General features: G+C 47.4%; 1 protein-coding gene across 1 annotated transcript in view; it reads right to left on the bottom strand.

Annotated features, from left to right (window-relative positions):
• Positions 1-691: 691 nt before the first annotated feature.
• The window catches only part of CCDC3 (coiled-coil domain containing 3), a 73,870-nt gene continuing 60,007 nt past the window's right edge, over positions 692-14,554 (bottom strand). Inside the window, exon 4 of the mRNA XM_082240162.1 lies at positions 692-2,267. Within this exon, the coding sequence (XP_082096288.1) occupies positions 1,992-2,267 (276 nt within the window). The 3' untranslated portion in view covers positions 692-1,991. The remainder of the gene's footprint in view (positions 2,268-14,554) is intronic.

The raw sequence follows: 14,554 nt of genomic DNA on the forward strand, positions 1-14,554 counted from the left end.
GGTTTGCCAAACTGCAACCTAGACATACCCCACCAATTCTCCTCCTGTGGAATAAACCTGCAAATTTATACATCAGACATGCTACAGCAGGTAGGAGAAGGCGGGTGAAGGGACCAGTGGACAAATTGGACAAGACAGGAGTTACAGCTTCCCACTGCCTCAGCCAAAAGCATCTCCAAGTGGCTGTCTGGATATGCATTGATCCATTCATTCAATCAAACCTCCTCCAGTTCATTGCTCTTCTGGCTGGAAGGGACCCAGCCAGCACAGAGCTATCCCAAAATCAGAACTATATAGCATTCTAGCTGACAAAGAATAGACCTGTGTATTCTCTTCTGCACACAGTGATGAGCTTTGAAGTCTCTACATCCCAACGTGGAATGTTCTTGTTTGAGCCAAATGATCTGGTACAGCTTGAAAAGGATCAGATCCAGATGGCCTATAGTGTTTTGAGATTTATTTCACTTGCAATTGAGGTCTCTCCTAACCAGACTGAATTATAATTAATCAATTGGCATGCTTAGAACAGATTTGCAGAATGACTCTCACAGCTCAAGAGTCTGCTGGTGGAAGTTTGAGAGCACCTTAAGTGTAGCTGGCAGAGGCTGCCCAGCAGCCTCATGATGGCAGAACTGCAAGCAGAGCCATGTTTGAAAAAGAGGAGTGACCCTCCTTGCAGTGGAGAAGGAAATCACAGACTCAGTTGCACGTTTATTTAAACATTTAAACAGCTTGTCTATATCGATTAGCATTGAAGGTAAGCTTTGCAGAAATAACTGGGAGGGGAAAACCCACCCCATCCTTAAAGCATTCAGGGGGGGCAACTAGAATAAAATATTTGGAGGGGGGACAGGTAATCCCTGTCCCACATAATCGATCACATGACACAGTACACATACACCATTTGAATGGCAATGCCCACTAGCTGGTGGTGGGGCTCAAATATTGGGGGCGAAGACCTCTCAGCCCCTAGGAGTTGGCTCCTATGAAAACTATTAAGGTCCCCCCCTTAATTTTAAGGTGTTAAAGGTAAAAGTGGATGGCTTCTAAGGTGAATGAAAAAAAAATGGGTAGCCTTTATCATTGGTATCATGGTGTATCAGTCAATTAGAGTTAAGGGTAATAATAACAAACTTTAAGAGGCAAAGATTCAGGTAGGTAGCCGTGTTGGTCTGACGCAGTCGAAATAAATATAAAAATATAAAAAAATGTCCAGTAGCACCTTATAGACCAACTAAGTTTGTTCTGGTATAAGCTTTCATGTGCATGCACACAAAAGTTATCTGAAGAAGTGGGCATGCACACAAAAGCTTATACCAGAACAAACTTAGTTGGTCTATAAGGTGCTACTGGACAATTGTTGTTGTTGTGAGACAAAGATATTCTGATTGCCAGCATATATTTAAGTAAAGTTGGATTGCATTCTGGAAATGTTGGAAGAGGACTAGAAAGTTTGCATTTTAATTTTACATTAGAATCCCTTATCTTTGTCTGGAAACCAGAGTTTAGCACATGCCACAAGGTCTTACTGAAATCACTGTGTTCATGCTGAGACTTGTGTCTGCACATGTTTTTCTATATCTTGCTCTTCCTTGGGAAGCTCAGACTGGCTTCCATGCAGCTCTCTGGTGGTCTCCCAAGCCCAAACCTAAAGCAAGCAATGCTAACTGACAATGTTGGGGGTCCAGTGTCCAGACCATTCACTGGGCCCAGACTCAAGCAGCTCAATTTGTCTCAACTGGAATTTTTTTTATTACCCTCAGAGGAACATGGCATATGGACCATCATGTTTATGCAGTCTTTAAATGCATAAACATAGAACAGTCAGTGATGGTCTTGAACTCATAATGTCCCTTCTGGACTGTAAGAGGAGAGGAGAGGAGAGGAGAGGAGAGGAGAGGAGAGGAGAGGAGAGGAGAGGAGAGGAGAGGAGAGGAGAGGTGTATGCTGTGAAGTCACCAGTGTCACTGCCTGGAGCACTAAACCTGGCTTTATACTTTAAGGTAGGTAGCATGAGAGTTTGCTTGCTTTAAGGAGTTAGCATATGGGATCTGGCCTCCTACAGAGGACAGCTTCTCACTGAGCTTTCGGTTGATCAGCTCTATGTGTCTGGTGTTCTTCCTGGATTGCCTGAGCGACCGCTTGACTTTCTTGACTCGGTCTCGCAGCTGCTTGTTGCGCTTCTCCAGGCTGGCCACCTTTTGCTGGAGCTTCTTCACGTGTTCTTCTTCGTCAAACAAGGCTTTTTGGACTGAAGAGCACATGAGCTGAAATGACATGCACAGAATGACTGCTTTTAAGAAACAATTCCAGAAATCAGTTGATGGGGGACCAATGGCCATATCCTGGCAACCCTGTTCTTTTATTGTATTTGCTATACTTCTGTAGCCAGCTCCCAGTAGATTCCCATGTGTTTTAGTGATGAAAAGGTGGCAGTGGCATTTTTGAATGGGAGCCAAGCTCCACTCCAACCCACAGTAGCCACTCGACATTTTAATTTACCCAAAATGTCATGCTCCAGCCCATAGATCTATGAAAGCTATAGATTTTATAACTCTACAGGCAGGTCTCAGACGAAGGTGTGCTCTACCAACCCACGTTCCCAGCATGTTCACACTCCTGTCTCAGCAACATCTATGCTGACTTGGTCATGAACACAGAATGGAAGATGGCAGGGTCCCCAAGGATGTGCTCTAGAGGTGTGAAGGGAATCTGCTGTGCGGGAGTCCCTTGAAGGCAGCAGCAGTGCCTGGAGACAGGCAGGTAGGTCATGTAGCAGGTCAGGTCAGCTGTGACCAGAGGAGGAATAACTGCTGGGAGGAGCACCGAGAGAAGAAACGCCATGGCACACCTGCATCAGCACAACCAGACGCCTTCATCTGCCCCACCTGCAGATAAAACATGTCTCTCCCGCATCGGTCTCTACAGCCACAGCAGGTGCTGAAAAGGTGCACTCCTCTTCCATTGTCGCCCAAGACCGACAGGGTGCCAACAACATAAGGCAAGTCATAGACATTTTTGCTGTGTCTGCCATGACAGCAGCAGCAGCAGCAGCAGCCAGGGGAAATAAATGTGTAGCCACATGGGCATTGGCAGCCTTGTGCAGAGGGGCCCCTAAAGTCTGGCACCAGGCCTGCCTAAAGTGACTGACCAGCTCTGCGCCACACTTGGCTTCCTCAGCGTGGCAGCCTCAGGGGCTCTCAGTTCATTCACTAAGGAGAAAGAGGAAGAAGAGGAAGGAAATGAATGGTGAAGACGGGAACCCACGAGGCCACCGCCCAATGTTTAGAGGCTTGGAAAGCGCAGGGACCCCTGGAGGGAAATCAGGCCAGGAGCCAACAAAGTATTTCAAACTACACCGTAAGGAGAGGTTCTGAGAGCAACTTGCAAGTGAAATAGGGAGTATTAATAGCCAAAAAATTAAACAAATGCTCCAACAGTGTCTCAAGCACAAAGCAACCACCTCTGCAGCCACCTACTGCTGTGACTCATTCTGTTCTGTATTACTTTTCTCTATAATTGCTATATGATTCATTTCTTTCTCTGTTTTTATTTTGCACTCCTCTGGCATGCTCGCAGGGAGTTTCCTGTTAAATGTGTATGTGTACACACACACACATACACACAATTAAATAGTAGTGCAATTCAAGGTGGAAATGCATGTTACAAGGAACATGCGGCTGCTGCTGTAAACAGCACACCAGAGTTAAATTCTAGCGGTCAGTTGCAAAGGGGACTCTGAGATCTAATTTGCACATTCTATTTGAGAATTATTTTTTATTCTGTGTAATAAGAACATTTTGGTGGATTTGATCATTGTTTTAGTACATATGTAGCAACTGCTTTCCCCCCTTCTCCTTCTTTGGATAATGCCATCGTCTTTCGGTAGCACAACAAAAGTTTATCTGAGTTAAATTCTCCCCCTCCTGCCCAGCAACATATAGAAAGAAAATCGCCCTGTGTTTTGACGCCATCAATCAGAGGGGGCAGTTCCACACCCCAGCCCCTCCCCTGCAGCAAAAGCTGTCGGGGGGGGGGGGCAACAGCCATAGGAACCAACTCCTAGGGGCTGAGGGGACTTTGACCCCCCCAATAAAATATTGGGCCAGCCTCCCAAGTTGATGAGCATTGCCATTCAAATGGTGTGTGTGCACTATATCATGTGATTGATTATGCAGGCTGGGACTCACCTGGCCCCTTAAGTATTTTATTCAGGTTGGCACCCCTGATCACCCTCCTGCCCCCATCTGACAGGCCTGCACTCGCCCGTTTGTGGTGGGTGACAATCACTCCCCACGCCTCTCCCTCTGTTGACGGGCAAGCGCTGGCCATGGGGCATGGAGGGTGACTTTCATCCTCCACACTCCTCGCCATTGACGGGCGAGGGCAGGTGCGCCAGGTGGAGGTGGAACAGGTCACGTGGCACCGGCCCCCTCAATTGGGGGGGGGGGAGTCAGCACCCCTAGTTTGGGGAGTTTCACCTCAAGGCAAGGCGACAGGCAAGTGCCAGGCCGGTGATTCCCTTTAATAGTTTGAGATGTACCATTCTATCTACTCATCATTATTAATTGTTCTCATTATAACCAGATTAATCTGGGAGAGAATTCTTCTGGAAAAGTGTGTGTGTGTGAAAAACAGAAAGTCACACTTAGTATATTAAGCTGCATTGGCCATGTGACATTTTAATCAACTGTTGTGTAGGTGTGGAAAATTACTGCTGGTGGTGCTTTAGTCAGTTTTATACTTCATGCTACAGTTTAATCTCCCCCCCCCCGCCCCCCACTTACTGCCTGCCTGCCTACCAATTTCTCAGCAATTCAGATGGGCACCCTTTGGCTAAGAGATTGTGCCAACCCAAATCTCTTGCTGTGATGATGAATAATTGCATGTTATCATGCCTATTTTTTCATTCATTGTTTTGTAATATTTTCTTACAAGCTGAATGGGTTGGGGAGGGCAAGATATTTGTTTGCCTTGAAAAAGAACCATCAGCTAACAATCCTCTTGTATGAAAAGACTGGCCAGAACTGGCATCCACAGTTGACGGCTTCAATTTGAGTCCCTATTACTAATCTGTTCTGAGTGCTCTGTATAAATAAAGCATTTCCTCCACTACTTCCTGCCGCTGCCTTTGAAGGCAAGACCCAAGGACATGGTGTTTCACGTGTGTGTGTGTGTGTGTGCATGCGCAAGAGTATCTGTCAAATATTTTCTAACAATGCATGCCCATTTCAAGGAAAATCTGACTCAGACAAGATTAATTTGCCCCCTCTAAACCCGCTGCATAAAACATATGTTCTCTCCCTATAAAGCTATTTTTTAAAGAATTGCCATAAACATTTATTTATTTGCAAAAACGTCTATACTACCAACGTACATTAAAATAGCATGATTGTGAATAGCACAAAATCAACAATAAATTGCATCAATAAATAAATAAGTCACAGATCAGCAGATCAGCTTAATACATCAACATATCTGGATTGCCCCTCAGAGAAAGCTTGTGTCAGCAGATTTTAAGCAGGCTCCTAAATTTCAGACTTAGGCTGCTGGGGAAGGAACTCCTGAGGAAGTCCATTCCACTGTTGAACAGAATGTTCCTCCTGATGTTTAGTCTCCGTCTCCCTTCTGGTAACTTGACGCCCTGGGTTCGAGATCTACCCTCCCTCAGGAGGTTCCTCCCCCAGTTCCTTCCCCCGCAGCCCAAGGCTCCACCGCCTTGCCTCTCATGGGAGGCATGTTCTCAGGGAGCGCTGGTTTGGGGTGGCTCTCTGCCCCAGCCTCTTCCTGCTCACTAAACCCTGTTGCCTCTTCCCCTCCTCCCCCCAGCCTGCTCCCCTTTCTGCTTTTGACTGCTCCTTCTTGTCCCACCCCCACCCCCATCTGAGCTGTGAGCCTTCTTCCCCTGGGGGCTCCCTTGGGTGGCGCCTCCCTCTGCATCCAGCCAGTCCCTGATCGGCAATCTCTCTCTGTCTCTTTCTCTCAGATCATATTCCTTTAGGATGATTTATATCTGCATCAAGTTCAAAGGCAACTGGAAGCTTTTGGATCTTTTTGTGGGCTATATGTAAAAAATTAATAATCGGTTCCATATATTTATAAGGATGGCCTAGTGCTTTCTATAAGATTGTAATGAAGGGAACATTTGAGAGTTGTTCTCATTTTCCTGGGTTTCTCCAGCTGGAGGATTCCCAATAATTTTCTGCTTCTGTGTATATTGCTGGAAAATGTGAGTATCATTTGCAAGTTTTGGCTAGCATGCCTATTGGCTTACCAAGATTCACCTGACTCAGCAGAGAAGAAAAATTGTGGGGTGGAGAAACTCTCCCTTCATCTCTCTCCTCTGTTCATAAAAACTTGATAGAAACTCTTTTTTAAATTATCTAAAAAGCACTGTGTTCAGCAGGCTTTGTGTTTTTTGGTGTGGTTTTTTTAAAAACCTCTCTAGAAAAAGAACTAATTTATTTAAAAGTATGATGTTTGCTTCACTGGAATACTTCAGTGCCTGGTGAGTTTGAGTTCAATGCAGAAGAAGTATTAAAATGGTCCAAGGTCATAATTTCAAATGGGGAGCAGGGTTAGTAAGACTAAATGCAAAGAAGCTGAAAGACCCACTGCATACATTCAAGATTAAATGGGGGGGGGGGTTTCTGAATTTCTTCTCGTGTTTTTTCTATTTTCATAGAATTATTGTCAAGAGACACTAAATAGTTTAAACACAAAGGAGTCATGTGTCATTTGTTTTCCCAAGGCTACTCCAGGCAGAATTGCACTTAGGCTGCAATCTTAGTCTTTCCATGGGAGGAAGCCCCATCAAACAGAGTGACGCTTATTTTCAAGTAAGGATTAGGCTTGCCTCATAAGAAAATCTGCAGAGGGGTAGTCATATTCTCTTGAGGAAACACAGCACAATAATCTTGTAGCATGTTAACAAGATTAATTGTAATGTAAACATCGGATGAAGTGGACTTAGTCCACAAAAGTTTTCAATCGGCTGGTTTTTGAGATGTCTCAAGACTCTTCTTCTCTTAACAACTCTCATCTCTCAGCTTTGCTCCAGTGTTGCAAGTCTGAGAGACTTCGGTGATTGGGATACAGTGGGCCAGGCATGAGAAAGGATGTTTCTGTGCATCTGCTTAGGCCTGAAGCTAAATGGTTGATGCCTTTCGTTATATGTATATCTATTTGTTGAGACATGTAATCCTAGAATTGCCTTGGGAAATAAATTGTGTTTGTGTGTGTGTGCACAATGAAAGGTTTGGGATACAGTTTATGAACAATTAGATTGTGGCATATATATTCCACGCTCTCACACATACCTTCTCTGTTGCAGGCTGTGCAGTCTGAGTCGAATGGAACAGACTTTCTGCAAGCAGCAGCTACTGCTGCCAATGTTGGTAAGCCACAGGCTAGACTGTAGCATTACCTTCAGATTGTATGTCACCAAAACCTTTAAGTCTGCTTAAAAGGCACACTGTAGAATGTTCTTGAGGTGTATTTGTGTGTGAGAGAGAAACCTATTCCAGTTCACTCTTTGAACCAAGACAGAAAAAGATATACTACATTATCTCTTTGACTTCATGCCCAGGTTTGGGGATCAGGGAGTACAGATCTTCATGTGACTCTCTCTGGGGATCTCTCCCAGGCTGTCTCTCCCTCAGAAAAAGGAGCCATAAACCAGATATTTATCTCCCCACTTTACAGGGTTGAATTTCTCATTCCTAGGCTGTGCTCATGCTCCCATTTACTCTGAATCCAGTGTGCTCCAACTGCTGCTTTGGAAAGCAGTGTACACATGACATAAACACAATCCACATTTTTCTGTATCTATCCTTTCATGTTTTAAATGAAATACTATGTTTTGGTTCATTTTTCCCAACCTAGCTTTGGTCCAAATTGGAAAAAAGAATAACCTTGTAGTGCTTTAAGCCAGTGATTTGTACACAGCTCTGTTGTGGAGACACCTTATAATAAATACCACCATCAGAATGGCGTTGGAAAAGCCAGTTTGCCTTTGCCTCTGCCCGGATCCTGGTGGAAGGGGAGACCAGACACAAGTCTGGTGAGTTTTTACAATTGCCCTATGAACAGGCAAGGTGAGGAGGAAGAGGGTTGTGAGCCCTGCTCCCAGTGACCACCACACACGTGGTCATCCTCCCTCATGGGGATGGGTGTCACATGCTTAGAGCACATTAACAAAGCACATAGATGGCAGAAAGTGTACATGAATGCTGCAGGGGGGGTTGGTCTGCATGGTTCCATAGTCCCCTCAAGCTTGCTTTCAGTGTGTGCATGGGCATGCAGGGTATTTCTGATACCCCCCCCCCAATTATATGTTGCTACTGTTGACTTCAGAATGCTGGAGAGTTCTCCAAGAGGTATATTCTCTGGGTGAACTCTTGTTCTTAAAAATGCTTTCAAAAAGAAATAAGCACCTTTGTACAGAGGGAAATGGTATACTATTTAAAGCACAATATTAGAAGATTACCCTCCGCTTTTAAAATCCAGTTTATAGTTCAGGAGCCATGTGAAAGGAAGCAAGTACAGTGGTACCTCGGGTTAAGAACTTAATTCGTTTTGGAGGTCTGTTCTTAACCTGAATCTGTTCTTAACCTGAAGCACCACTTTAGCTAATGGGGCCTCCTGCTGCCACGCGATTTCTGTTCTCATCCTGAAGCAAAGTTCTTAACCCGAGGTACTATTTCTGGGTTAGCGGAGTCTGTAACCTGAAGCACCTATAAACTGAAGCGTCTGTAACCCGAGGTACCACTGTAATCTGATTTGCACAGAGCCCAACTGGATTCCCTTTGAGCCTATTTTGAATTTGTGCTAGGTTAATCTCAAGTTGGTAGAACATAGTTTCCTGGCCTCACCATTTCACAGAGCAAATTTCATCCCTAAAAGCTTTTTCAAGTACTTTATTAGTTTAATTTGCTGCAGATACAAAGCACATACTTTCCCCCAGGTGGCTGCCATGGCCCTTTGAGCATATATGGTTTACGACATGTAAAGCTGCCTTGAGAGCAGGCTGGCACTTGCGCATGCTTTATCTTCTGCTTAGGATGATTGCTGTGCACCACTTGTGCATGTTTTTGCAATTATCACATCATGAAGAAACCTGGAGAGAGGGAAAGAGAGGCTTTATCAGGAGTTTCAACAACCCATTAGCATGCTGCAGTCCTGAATTTTGTTTATGCAATCAACAGCTGAAGGAAGGAACACAAGGAAAAGTGATTATCAGGACAGAAAGATCTCTAGGAACTAAAATGAAGGGAAGTGTGCCACTTTTTCATTGGATGCGCACAGACAAGCAGCCCCATGGCAGTTCATATTTCATAGTTTGGCACCAAATTCTCCCATGTCATTCACTGTAAAAGGAGGAGATACTATGCACACCATAGTATCTTCCTGTCGCTGTACGGGAGGAGGAGTTCACTTAGCTCAATAAAGATAAACCTCAGTAGAGAACTGTTTACACTAATGATAGTTGGTGTGGTTTTCCATGTGACTGCCCTGACTTATCAGAAACATGGGAGTTCCTTCATTCCCCCTTCCAAGGGCATTCTGTACCAGGGGCTGCACCCCACAAGCCCACCAACTCCCCTTACCAAACTCCCTCCTCCCTTTACACCTCACCAAAAACATCTCCTCCCCTTAGAGCTCACCCCTCCCCTTCCTTCTTGCCAAAACTGCTGCTCCTTCCCGGCTTAGACCTTGCTAAAGCTCTGCAGCTCCTCTGGGATGCCTGCTTCCTTGCTCACCTGCCCAGCCCTCTCCCCCTCTGGGCTTCCCAAGCACCTGCTGCCACTGAGGTCAGCCTGAAAAGGAAGCCTGGAAAGAATACTAACGTTATTTTCTACAGGTATCTATCCAACTTTGGAAATTCTTTGCCACAGCCTTTTCCTTGTGTCAAGGAGTTCCAGCCAGATGAGCAGGGTATATTGTTATTGTTATTATGCTTAAAGCTTAAGCAAAAGCTTTATCCAAAAGGTGGGTTTTGAAGATGCACGTTCAAGGGATGAGTTCCATGCAAAGAGGTCAAAGATGTCGAGCAAAGGACTTGTGGCATTTAGGGTGGTGCCGTGAGAAAGGCAAAAGGCATGGGCAGGTATAGAATGAGAGTCAAAGACAGAAAGGCCGGCTGCAGTGTGGAGGGCTTTGCAAGGGACAGACAAAAGTCTTGTGCTGGGAATAGGTAGTAATTGTTTGCTTTTGCTGAGGATCTAACAAACAAGCACTGTTAACAAAAACCCATTTCACTTTACTGAAATTGAGTCGCATACTGTTTATTCTAGTGGTGTTAGATGTATACAATACTTAGAAAATGTATCAATAAAGAAATAGATCTCTATGATGCTGTGCTTGGAAATCAGAAATACATAAGCCCCAAACCAGAAAAATCCTTGCGGAGAAGCCCCATCTGTTAGATGCTAAAGGGCTCAAAGGTGCAACGCACATGCTGTGGATTGAGGTCACAGTCATACAGTAAGAACGCTGGAGGAAGCTTGGAACAGAAAGGTCTGTGCCTGGAAACCTTTCTCTGCAACAGAACATCATTTCAGCATGACAACGGGAAAGAAGACAATGCACTGAAAAGGAGACCTTGTTAGTTAGAAATAGGCTTGCTTGGCAAAGTGGAATTCCCACCTTGTTCACAGCAGACCAAAACTGGTGGACTTGATAACATCCCATCAAAGCAACAGCTTGCAAATGAGAATTCTCTCAGCCTTACCGACAAAGATTCAGGGCACAAATGCATCACAATGGCTTACGCAACATTATATTAGTTTAAAAGTCATTTCTGCTCCTCCAAGTGGTTCTTTAATGGAAGTCTCAGCACCTTAGCAGAGCCACAGTCCCAAGGGTGGCTTTAATACCTATTGTATCGTGTTTATTGTTTTTACACATTACCCTTCAGTACGGAAATTATCAGGGCATCTTACAGAATTAAAATTTAAAGAAGTAAAAATAAAACACGCTTCAGTGAAACAATGCAAAGATAAAGCAGGGGATGCAAAGAGCTTTGTTTCCAGATGTGTGACTGTAGGAAAGTTACCTTTCCAGTGCAGAGACGCAGAGAAAGGGAGGAAGCAGAGAGCGAGGGGGAGGAATCCGAAGGGAAAATGAGTGATGATGACGACCCGAGATCTCCAAGCCTAAGCAGTGAGTCAGAGGACTCCCAAAAGGGAGCCCCAGTGAGCAGAGCAAGGGGGGGATCCGGGGGGACACCCCAGGAGGAAGGGAACAGAGGAGATTCAGAGAGTAGCAGCTGGAAGTCGGGACCCACGCTCATAACTGAGAGCGGCAGCAGCTGGAAGTCGGGACCCACGCTCAAGACTGAGAGCAGCAGGGAGGAAGGTAGCCAGGCATCGGGTTCCGGAGGCTGTCAGCAGGAGGGAGGGCACGAGTCAGGGGTGGTCACGCCCTCCTCAGAGAGCGAGGCAACGGTTAAGAGGAAAGTAGAGAGTTGGGCGCGCGCGCCAAGTTCAAATGCAACGGAAGCTGGAGCAGTAAGCAGCCCGGAGAGTGAGCCAGGTCCCAAAGCCCGCCGCAAGGAGGCAGAAGGATCAGGGGGGTCAGCGTCAGAGGAGAGTAGAAGGGAGGAGGCCCAGGGGGGCAGAAGGACCCAGAGACGTAGGGAGAGGCGAAGGAGGTGGAGCAAGGCTAGGGTATTAAGCTGGTGTGCAAGAGGCGGGGACTCAGACGGGTCTTCGCCGACCTAGGGCAGAAGGTGTAGAGCTGCACGCTGCAGTTCGGAAATGAAACCTGTAACTTAATAAAGACTCTTATAAAGTGAACGCTGGAGGACTTGGTCCTATGTGAGCTGGGACTGGGTGGCAGCTCTGACAGTAAGACCCGTCTCTGAAAAGCTTCGGACACCTGATATCTCGCAGCGGAGAGAGAGGCAGCTGGAGGAGGGGATCGGTGTTTGGGAGCAAGCTCACGACGGTTAGCAGAGATGACGGAAGCAGAGACAGTTGCAGCGCTGCAACAGGCAGTTACCCAATTGAACGCGGAGGTACTGGCATCCAAGAAGAGGGAGGAGGATGCGGCAGCCGCCTACAGAGATCTCCACGCCAGGTTTGAAGCATGGGTTAAACACGGGCAGCCAGGACCCAGACCGGAGGGGGTTGGGTTGGCACGGAGAGCAGGAGGGCTTGTGGCTCACTTCGATGGGAATTTACAACAGTACCCCAATTTTCGAGCAGACGTAATGTGCGCACTGCAACTGCTGGCAAAAGACTTTAGAGATGAGGAAGAGAAAGTGGGGTTCATACTATCCCATTTGCATGGGGATGCTAAAGCGTGGCTACGCAATTTGTGGAGGGATAAAGATCCGGCGCTTCAGAATGCAGATGCCTTTATCAAAGCGATGGATGCGTGTTTTTTGTCTACTATTGATGTGGATCTTGCCCGACGGGAGATTCATGGACTAAAACAAGGGAGGGCAAGCGTCCGGCAGTACCACGCCCGCTTTTTTGCGCTGGTCAGTGCCTTAGAGTGGGACCGGGATTCGCCCCCTGTCAGAGACCTGTTCTGGGAGGGTCTAAGCTCTGCGGTCAAAGATGAAATTGCAAGGGGGGAGAGGCCCCGAAGCACGCAGGAGGTGGTCCAAAGGGCGCTGACTGTGGGGGTGAGGCTGGAAGAACGTCCATGGTGCAGAGATGAAGGACGTGGAGGGCGCGAAGCAGCGAGATGTTTCTCTTTCGTTCCAAGAGAAGCAGCGCGTGCGCAATCCACACCTCCGCCTGGAGGGGGAGGGGAACCGATGGAGGTTGGAGGTGCAAGGGCTCAGTCAGCAGCCAGAGCCCAAGCACCGACAGCAGTGAAAGCGAAGCCTCCTAGAGGGAACAGGAAGTGTTACATCTGCGAGGATCCAGGCCATTTGGCGAAAGAGTGTCCCCGGAGGCTCCACAAGCACACTGCAGCCTCAGCTATGGTGACTGCAGCAACGCAGCAAGGAGAACCACAGCAGGGAAACGACGATGTCTGGCTGGAGACAGAGGCACTGGGGCCCAGCCAGACGCATCAGTGAAGCAGTCCCCAGCGATCTTGCAACCCACGGACCCCCTCCCACCCAAACCAGTAGTGCAGCTCACAGCATCTCTCCAGCTACCCGATGGCGTCACTATCGAAGTGCCGCTTTCTGTGGATTCTGGAAGCAACGCAGACTTTATAGCGCAGGATTTTGTGGAGCAGCACGCTATACAGCTACTGCCTGCCACTCTGCCCCTGCAAGTCGTCACAGTGGATGGCAGAGAGTTGCTAGGGGGGCAGGTGGTGAAGCAAACGCCACCGATGGTGATGCGCCTTGGCAACCACAGGGAAGTCATCAGTTTTAATGTCACCCAACTGTCGGACACGCCCATTGTGTTGGGCATGAGTTGGCTGGACAGGCACAGTCCGACACTGGCTTGGTACCAGAGACAGCTGATCTTCGGCTCCTCTTATTGCGCAGAACACTGCATCCTGCCCAGACAGGAGGGAGAGGAGGAGGAATCACAACTGCAGTTGGGAACGTTGCAAGCAGTCCCCCACAAATACGCAGACTTTCTGGAGGTCTTCTGCGAGAAAGAGGCTGACAAGCTACCACCGCACAGGCAATATGACTGCAAGATTGACCTCCTACCAGGGGCGACGCTGCCGAAAGGGAAGCTGTATTCCATGTCTGAGGACGAATTACAGGAACTCAAACAGTTCATAGATCACAATTTGCAGCGCGGTTTCATCCGGGAGTCCAGGGCAGTAGGGGGCAGTCCTGTTTTCTTTGTGAAGAAGAAAGACACGCCCCAAAAAAGACTGGTGGTGGATTTTCGCCTCTTAAACAAGATGACCAAGCCTTCTGATTTCCCCATGCCCAGGATTGACGACCTACTAGCGACGGTGCGCAAGGGACGCGTGTTCACCAAGTTGGACCTGCGAGGTGCGTACAATCTCATCCGCATGAGGGAGGGCGATGAGTGGAAGACAGCCATGTTCACGCCTCTGGGCACCTACGAATACAGAGTGATGCCGTTTGGATTGCAAAACGGTTCTCACTGTTTCCAAGCTTTCATGCATCATGTGTTGGCGGGACTCCTTTACAAGAAGTGCGTCTGCTTTCTGGATGACATCCTGATATTCTCCGAATCGCAGCAAGCCCATGACCAAGATGTTCGGGAGGTGCTGAAGAGGCTGCAGCAGCATAGACTGTACGCCAAACTGGAGAAGTGCCAGTTCGACACGACGGAGGTGGATTTCTTGGGTTACAAGTTGTCGGACAAGGGGCTAGCCATGGACAGCGCCAAGGTTCGTGCGGTGTTGGATTGGAAGAGCCCGCGCAACCGGAAGGAGGTCCAGCGGTTTGTCGGCTTCGCCAACTTCTATCGCAAGTTTATCAAGGGGTTCGCGATGCAGACGGCGGCCATTACGGACACGCTAAGCTCCAAGAAAAAGAAATTCATCTGGACGGAGCAGGCGGAGCAGTCCTTTCAGGCACTCAAGCGTCTCTTCGCGTCGGAAGAGCAACTGCTGCATATCGACCCCAGCAGACCGATGCGGGTAGAGACAGACG

The sequence above is a fragment of the Podarcis vaucheri genome (assembly GCF_965113315.1).
Source record: "Podarcis vaucheri genome assembly, chromosome: 10".
Classification (NCBI taxonomy): domain Eukaryota; kingdom Metazoa; phylum Chordata; class Lepidosauria; order Squamata; family Lacertidae; genus Podarcis; species Podarcis vaucheri.